The 8,710-nt window shown below is 49.5% G+C and overlaps 1 protein-coding gene across 1 annotated transcript; it reads right to left on the bottom strand.

Moving 5' to 3' along the window:
- Positions 1-241: 241 nt before the first annotated feature.
- LOC108864086 (uncharacterized) lies at positions 242-4,858 on the bottom strand. Its single transcript, XM_018639026.1, has 3 exons — positions 1,982-4,858; positions 355-1,854; positions 242-262 (listed from the first exon to the last, which is right to left on the bottom strand). The coding sequence occupies exons 1-3, from the start codon at positions 4,856-4,858 to the stop codon at positions 242-244; spliced, it is 4,398 nt and encodes a 1,465-aa protein (XP_018494542.1).
- Between the last annotated feature and the right edge of the window lie 3,852 nt (positions 4,859-8,710).

Genomic DNA, 8,710 nt, shown 5'->3' with positions numbered 1-8,710 from the left:
CGGCGTGATTTCTGCTGCCGGCGTAGCGTTAAAGCGCTTACACCTCTGACAGGATTTCAGCGCATCACTCGTAAGCTTCCTACCCTTGAGGATGAGAAATTTGCTCCGAATCTTTTGTAGGGTGAGCGCTACTCCCCCCCAATGCCAACATTGTTCTGAGTGGATTGAGAGTATAAGCAGTTTGGCCCATCCCCCCTCGCTCGGTAATATGATTGGGAACTTCTCATCATACGTGAGGTGACTAGATCGTTCCAGGCGGGACCTGCAGCGGATCAGACCTCTTGGATCGATGAACGGCGCGAATTGATGTAGCACATCGGATTTCGGAACATTCAGCCCTGTATCCGAAATCACATGAGCGAAGTGTTTCCGCTGAATTCTACAGAGCAATGCGATCTCCGCTGCCTCGTATTCCGACGCGAGTAATCCGAGTCCTCTCGAGCCATTCGTCGTGTTCTTTCGCGATATCGTCGTTTTGTTTCTCGACGAGTCGTGATTCTGCTTCACTCTAAGAGCGAGACTCTTGAGCCTATTGCAGACCGCTTGAGCTCTCACCAGTTTGTGCCAGGATGAGAGCCGTTCGACGCTCAGAAATTCGTCGATGATGTCGTCATTCCGTTTGATCAATAAGCATTGGGGTGGCTTCGCTTTTTTCTCCTCGCTGGTTTCCTCTATTTGCGGGTCGGTCGTATCTGCCTTCCAATCGATGTTACTCAGCCAAGCTGGACCGCGAAACCAGAGCTGTTTAGTCGGTAGAGACGAGATATCCAGCCCTCTCGAGACGATATCCGCCGGATTGTCTTCTGACTTAACATATCGCCAGTCGTAGGCGTCTGACAGTTTGTGGATGTCTCGGACCCGATTCGCCACGAATGCGCTCCAGCGGTTTGGGTCACTGTGAATCCACGAAACGCAAGCCATGTTGTCACACCAGAAGAACGCTTTATCGATTCTGAGTTTGATGGATCTTGTGACCTGATCTGCGATCTTCGCTGTCAGAAGTGCTCCCATGAGCTCATAGCGATGGATGGACCATTTGCATTTGTTTGGAGCTACTCGAGCTTTAGCAATGAGAAAACGCGTTTCCGCCGTTCTCTGGAAGATCGTCCTCATATAGATCACGCAACCGTATGCATCCATGCTCGCATCCGAGAAAGCGTGTAGTTCGTATCGATCAGCCGAAAACTGACCCGTAATACACCTCGGAATACTCGTGAGTGAATTATTTCGCAATAATCCGACGAACGTTTCGTATTCCAGATTGATCTCCTCCGGTAGCGTCTCGTCCCAGTCCACCCCCAAACGCCAGAGCTTTTGAAACACCGACTTGGCCCGAACACTCACTGGAGCCAGTAGTCCCAGGGGGTCGAAGATCGCTGCGAGACCCTTTAGTAAAGATCGCTTCGTCGGAGACTCCACCGCGAGTGCCGCTACGGCTTTGTCCATACTAACTCCGATCTCATCATTTCCTTGAATCCATTTAACTCCCAAGAATTTGGCATCCGCTTTATCGGTCGTGATCTCTGTGCTTTCCAGGGGAGATAGAGTTCGGATCATTTCCGCTATCCTCGCGTCGCTCGTTGCCCACTTTCTGAGTGGGAACTTCGCAAGACCGAAAATCTTGAAAAGCAAGCCGATTTTCCTCTCCGCATCTGGCAATGAGTCCGCTTGGAACGAAACGTCATCCATATATAGATCCTCTGACACCTCCTCTATGAATGGAGCGTAGTCTGGGAATTGACGTTTGCACCTTTCCAGATGATATCGCACCCCCTTGATGTGTAGCCACGGAGAGCAGATGAGTCCAAAGTCGAGCACTCTGGTCCAGAACTCTTTGATGGGCTTCCGGGTTTCCTGATATGCCCAGAGGCCAGAGGAAGCGCAGAAAGGTTCTGTCACTCTCCGCAATCTCGAACTGTAAGAATGCCTTCTCAATGTCAGCTGTGATTGCGAAACGACCACTCCTGAATGAGCACAGCACCTTGATCACGTTTGGGAGCAAGTTCTCTCCTTGATGAAGGCAATCGTTCAAAGATGGTTCGTCTCTTTTGCGTGCTCCCGCATCTTTGACGACTCGTGTCTTAGTTATCTCCGAACCGTCATTGTTAAACTTGAACACTGCCTGTAGGGGAAGATAATGCGCCGACTGACCCTCCCGTTTCGGGGCCGCCTCTTCCGCATATCCTCTGTCTAGATACGTCTGTATTTCCATATCGACCGCTGCCAACTGCAGTGGTTTTCTCCTCAACTTCCTGATGAATGAGTACAGACGAGATCTGACCAGTCCCTCGTTATCTCCCAGGGATGCGAGGTTGTCTTTGAACGGAAGCGCCAGAATGTATCTACCGTCTTCTCTGCGACGGATAGAGTTCTCGAAGAATTCGTTCAATTCCTTATTTAAGGAATCCTCTTCGTCTGTCCTTTCATCCACACCGAGGAATTCCGCCTCCCAGAGGAACTTCAGATCTGATTCTAGTGACGGCTCTGATCTCTTTTTCGACGGAGAACCGACAGAATTCATCAAACAGTGAGCCATTAACTCACTGGGCTGACGAGTCTGAAGCGGTCTAGGTAGCGATGCCCTCAATTCGCATAGCAACGACATGTCCTCTGATGAATACCCAGAACTGTTCATAGGTCCAGCAAACAGCCAACCGAAAATTGTTGATGTTGCTAAAATTTTATCGAAACTTTTCTCGGTGCCGGTGTGGATTGCGGCCAACGCATCGTTCCCGATCAGCATGGACAGGATTGTCGGATTTTCCTCGACTCCAGACGGATCGGCGACCGGAGCCAGACCGAAACTCTTTTTGACTCTCGGGTATATGGAGTCCGTTATGGTCGGCACTTCCACACAGGACACCTTGACAGACTTCCTGCGGTCGTATACACTCTCTAGCGTTACCGTATGTCCGAAAGTATTCATAGTATTCACGACGTTCCCCATAGTTTTCACCGTAGAGTGAATTGGGTGAGTGGGCCGTGAACCCACTCTATTTACCGCCTCGGATGTGATGTATGAAATATCCGATCCCGGATCTAATAGAATCCTCGCGAGAGTTCGCCGATTCCCGGCGACCAACCAGACCACCGCTGTGCGTGTGAGGCGATCCGAAAAATCGCAAGTGTGTGACGCATCCGTTGTCTCATCTACGTGGAATGAGCCTGCATCTAGTTGTGCTCTTTTGCACATGATGATGTAATGCCTGCCATTACATTTGGCGCAATTCTTTTTCGGAGGGTTTCTGCAATGCCTTGCGAAATGATTTCTCTGCAGGCAGATCCGACATGCTCGTTCTCTCTCTACCCTTTCGCATCTCTCTTCGAACGTTAGCGTCGCTCTACATCTGAAGCTAGGGTGAGATTCCCCACAGAAAATACACGACGTGTCAGTCGGAGGAGCGTGACTCCTCTGGTTCTGACTAGACGGGGCAGGTCCGTTTGCGAGAAAGTTGTGAGATGGACCAGGGTTATTGAATCTCCCGGTGTTTGCTCCGGCACCGAAACGTTCCCTTCCGCTCGATTTGTTGTACTGGGAGTTGGGCGTGAATCGATTGTATCTCTCTGACGGTTCCGCAACCCAGTCTACGTCCTTTCTAACCCGGACCGTCTGCTCGAGGAACATCAAAAGTGCCTCCAACTCCGGGATCCCGGGGATTGCAGGGTTTCGTCTGCCCTTCTCCTTGGCAAATTCGAACCTTAACTCCTGAGGTATACATTTCAGCACTCTGTGCGTTGTCGCTGTCGATAACTCAGCGAACGTGCAGCCTAGCGCCATGAGGGCCCGACAATTTGCACTCAAGGATTCAATGAATAAATCCAGGCCGTGATTCCGGATCGGACCCCTTTCGAGGAGCTTGTCGATCTCTCTGAGGTGGGCCTTCTTCGCCCCCTCCGGGTCGCCGAATTTCTCCTCTATGATCAGCTTTGCCAATCGATAGTGACTTTCCTCCCATTGGAGGTGCGCGATTGCCGACAAAGCTTTGCCCGATAGTGATTTTCGGAGCATGTTTAGTTTCTCCATGATCGGAGCCGGTGTCTGGTCAACAAATACCGAAAATAGTTGCTGCCATTCCCGGAACTTCCGTGGATCTCCGCTAAACCTGGGAACTTCCCGGGCACCTTTACCCAGCGAGTATGCGAGCGTCGACTGTGTTTGACTGGATCCACCCGCCGCCATCCCCGACGCCTGACGTGTTGGCGAGGGCAATGCGGCGCCATTCTCCATGGCTGAGGATCGCCGTTGCTCATTGGGCATCTCAGGCGGTATTGCTGCGTCCCGCGGCGGACCTTCTGCGGGCCGAACATTCTGTTCCGCCTGGCGGTCCAAACTATCCGTATCCATGAAGCTGTGAAGGAATCTAGGCGAAGACTCCGAAACGGGCGGAACCCGGCTGTTTGGAGTGCTCTCCAGAGCCTGAGCCTGGTTCGTTGCCGGCCTGTCAAGCCCCGGTGCTATCGCAGGTGGTGCGGCTGCGAGGCCCGCCTGATACTCTTCAAGGAGTTGCCTGATGTCCACAAACACCTCCCTGTAGAAGAGGGATCTGTCCTCCTCATCTGGGTAACCCTCGCCCAAATCTTCGCACGGCCCCTGAATGGATCTTTCTACGGTGGCTAACCTAGCCTCCAAACCCGCTGCTAGATTCGAGATTCGCTCTATTTTTTTGGCCAGCGTCGCTGGCTTATTTGCGAATGCGTCGAGCTGATGGGTTAATGCCAAGACCTCATCTACATTGCGGTAAATCGTCTTCCGCGATTTCTTGCTCTCGACGAGCTCCGAGTTTGAACGGCATTTTTCCTCTGTGAGTTCCGCCGATGTACTCCCTTTGGGCTTCATCCTCTCACCGTGGTCTGCCATACCCTCAGTGCTGTGATCGGGCCGTCAACCCGAGCCTAAGCCTAACTCGATATGAATAGATCTGAGCCTGATTGGAGTCTCTGTTCGGTCGAGAACCTGAACAGATGTAAACAATGCACTCGATGAAGTGGGGAGCTGATCGAAGGAAACCAATTCGAATGAATTTCCGATCCGCCGACTGTGGGACTGCTCAGACCCGTGAGCTATGATTCACTATAGTCTGAAGGTCCCTCTGATGACCCAACCGCACTCGGTTGTCGAGCTTCGCGTCGAAACTGCGAAGTGATGGAATTCGAAAACTTCCTCGCTCGGCCGGAAACCGAAAGTGAAACCCCTTCCGTCGGATGACCGGAACGCGGGTATGACTTGCGCGTTGCGATACTGACCTCGCGAACGCTCGATTCACACTGATCCCAATGGTCAGGACGATTAAACTATCCCCGGACTCCCGAAGCAGGACGTCCGCCGTGAAAATTTCCTGAACTACCCCTTCAAGCCGAAAATTCGAAAGCGGGTCTAGAATGTGCGTGTCACGATGACCGATGACCCACGCAGATTCGTTCGAACTTCTGACACCAAATGTTACCGACCCGCCACTATCTGATGGAAAACAACCTCTATCAACCTCTATTTCACAGGAGGTGGACACCAGGGCGATAACTTTATTTGAGCAATACAGAACCTGACAGAATCGACCGCGAATCGATTCCGCAAGCTGTCACTTGTTCCTGACTACTGGCGGCTCGAGACCGCCGTGAGAGACTTAGGGGGAGTGAGAGCTTTTGGGAGAGTGAGAGATTTGGGGAGAGGGAGCGATTTAGGGAGATTAAGAGATTTAGGGAGATTGCGACATTTAGGGGGATTGAGAGATTTAGGGAGATTGAGAGATCTAGCGAGATTGAGAGATTTAGGGAGATTGAAAGATCTAGGGAGATTGAGAGATCTAGGGAGATTGAGAGATCTAGGGCAGAGGTTCCCAAACTGGGTTCCGCGGAACCCTTGGGGTTCCGTCGCTCTCTTCCGGGGGTTCCGTGACAAAATCTTTGCGGAACCCCAGTGTTCCGTGGGCTGCTCTTTGCGCAAATCGGGGTTCCGCGACGATTTTCTGCTTCCATATGTTCGGTCTCATACGGGCCCTAGGTGACGTAGCCCTGTGGGCAACTTCTTTTCCTGATTCCAAATGTCTTCCTCAATACGAAGGGGATCGTTCTAATTGGCGCATCGATCGGCATCGAATGCACACTGCGAAGTTCCTTGCACAAGGCACGTTCCCACTAGATGAGCATTCCTAATTTACACAAGAATTGACTTAAGCAATAAACATTTGGGTCTGCTCCGGAACAAACGCGTGTTTTCTCCTCTAATAGCTGCAAGGAAAGAGCAATTGACAGGACTCTGAATTTTTTGAAAAATGAGGACGGGTTCCACGGAACACTAGGGGTTCCGCGAAGGGTTCCGCCTAAGAAAAAGTTTGGGAACCTCTGATCTAGGGAGATTGAGAGATCTAGGGAGATTGAGAGATCTAGGGAGATTGAGAGATCTAGGGACATTGAGAGATTGAGAGATCTAGGGAGATTGAGAGATTTAGGGAGATTGAAAGATCTAGGGAGATTGAGAGAAATAGGGAGATTGGAAGATCTAGGGAGATTGAGAGATCTAGGGAGATTGAGAGATCTAGGGAGATTGAGTGATCTAGGGAGATTGAGAGATCTAGGGAGATTGAGAGATCTAGGGAGATTGAGAGATCTAGGGAGATTGAGAGATCTAGGGAGATAGAGAGATCTAGGGAGATTGAGAGATCTAGGGAGATTGAGAGATCTAGGGAGATTTAGGGAGATTCAGAGATTGAGAGAGATTGAGAGATTGAGAGATCTAGGGAGATTTAGGGAGATTCAGAGATTGAGAGATCTAGGGAGATTGAGAGATCTGTGGAGATTTAGAGATCTAGGGACATTGAGAGATCTAGGGACATTGAGGGAGAGTGAGAGATTGAGAGAGTGTGGGAGGGAGAATTGAGAGACTAGGGAGATTAAGAGATTTAGGGAGAGTGAGAGATTTAGGGAGATTGAGAGATCTAGAGAGATAGAGATTTCTAGGGACATTGAGAGATCTAGAGAGATTGAGAGATCTAGAGAGATTGAGATTTCTAGGGAGATTGAGAGATCTAGGGAGATTAAGAGATTTAGGGAGATTGCGAGATTTAGGGGGATTGAGAGATTTAGGGAGATTGAGAGATTTAGGGAGATTGAGAGATCTAGGGAGATTGAGAGATCTAGGGACATTGAGAGATCTAGGGACATTGAGGGAGAGTGAGAGATTGAGAGAGTGAGAGATTTGGGGGAAGTGAGAGACTTAGGGGGAGTGAGAGATTTAGGGAGAGTGAGAGATTTAGGGAGAGCGAGCGATTTAGGGAGAGTGAGAGATTTATGGAGAGTGAGAGATTTAGGGAGAGTGAGAGATTTAGGGAGAGTGAGAGATTTAGGGAGAGTGGAGATTTAGGGAGAGTGAGAGATTTAGGGAGAGTGAGAGATTTTAGGGGAGTGAGAGATTTAGGGAGAGTGAGAGATTTAGGGAGAGTGAGAGATTTAGGGAGAGTGAGAGATTTAGGAAGAGTGAGAGATTCAGGGAGATTGCAAGATTTAGGGGGATTGAGAGATCTAGGGAGATTGAGAGATCTAGGGAGATTGAGAGATTTAGGGAGATTGAGAGATCTAGGGACATTGAGAGAGTCTCGGGACATTGAGAGATCTAGGGACATTGAGAGATCTAGGGACATTGAGGGAGAGTGAGAGATTGGGAGAGTGAGAGATTTGGGGGAAGTGAGAGACTTGGGGGAGTGAGAGATTTAGGGAGAGTCAGAGATTTGGGGAGAGTGAGCGATTTAGGGAGATTGAGAGATTTAGGGAGATTAAGAGATTTAGGGAGATTGCGACATTTAGGGGGATTGAGAGATTTAGGGAGATTGAGAGATTTAGGGAGATTGAGAGATCTAGGGACATTGAGAGATCTAAAGAGATTGAGAGATCTAGGGAGATTGAGAGATCTAGGGAGATTGAGAGATCTAGGGAGATTGAGAGATCTAGGGACATTGAGAGATCTAGGGACATTGAGAGATCTAGGGACATTGAGAGATCTAGAGAGATTGAGAGATCTAGAGAGATAGAGATTTCTAGGGACATTGAGAGATCTAGAGAGATTGAGAGATCTAGAGAGATTGAGATTTCTAGGGAGATTGAGAGATCTAGGGAGATTGAGAGATTTAGGGAGATTGAGAGATCTAGGGAGATTGAGAGATCTAGGGACATTGAGAGATCTAGGGACATTGAGGGAGAGTGAGAGATTGAGAGAGTGTGGGATTTGGGGGAAGTGAGAGACTTAGGGGGAGTGAGAGATTTAGGGAGAGTGAGAGATTTGGGGAGAGTGAGCGATTTAGGGAGATTGAGAGATTCATCGAGATTGGAAGATCTAGGGAGATTGAGAGATCTAGGGAGATTGAGAGATCTAGGGAGATTGAGAGATTTAGGGAGATTGAGATTTAGGGAGATTGCGAGATTTAGGGAGATTGAGAGATTTAGGGAGATTGCGAGATTTAGGGGGATTGAGAGATCTAGGGAGATTGAGAGATTTAGGGATCTTGGGAGATTTAGAGATTTAGGGAGATTGAGAGATTGGGAGATTGAGAGATTTGGGGGATTGAGAGATCAGGGGAATTGAGAGATTTAGGGAGAGTGAGAGATTTAGGGAGAGCGAGCGATTTAGGGAGAGTGAGAGATTTATGGAGAGTGAGATATTTAGGGAGAGTGAGAGAGTTTAGGGAGAGTGAGAGATTTAGGGAGAGTGGGAGATTTAGGG

The sequence above is a fragment of the Galendromus occidentalis genome, unplaced genomic scaffold (assembly GCF_000255335.2).
Source record: "Galendromus occidentalis unplaced genomic scaffold, Mocc_1.1 scf7180000077277, whole genome shotgun sequence".
NCBI lineage: Eukaryota > Metazoa > Arthropoda > Arachnida > Mesostigmata > Phytoseiidae > Galendromus > Galendromus occidentalis.
Note: the sequence above shows the minus strand (reverse complement) of the source record. Positions and strands in the feature narration are given on the sequence as shown.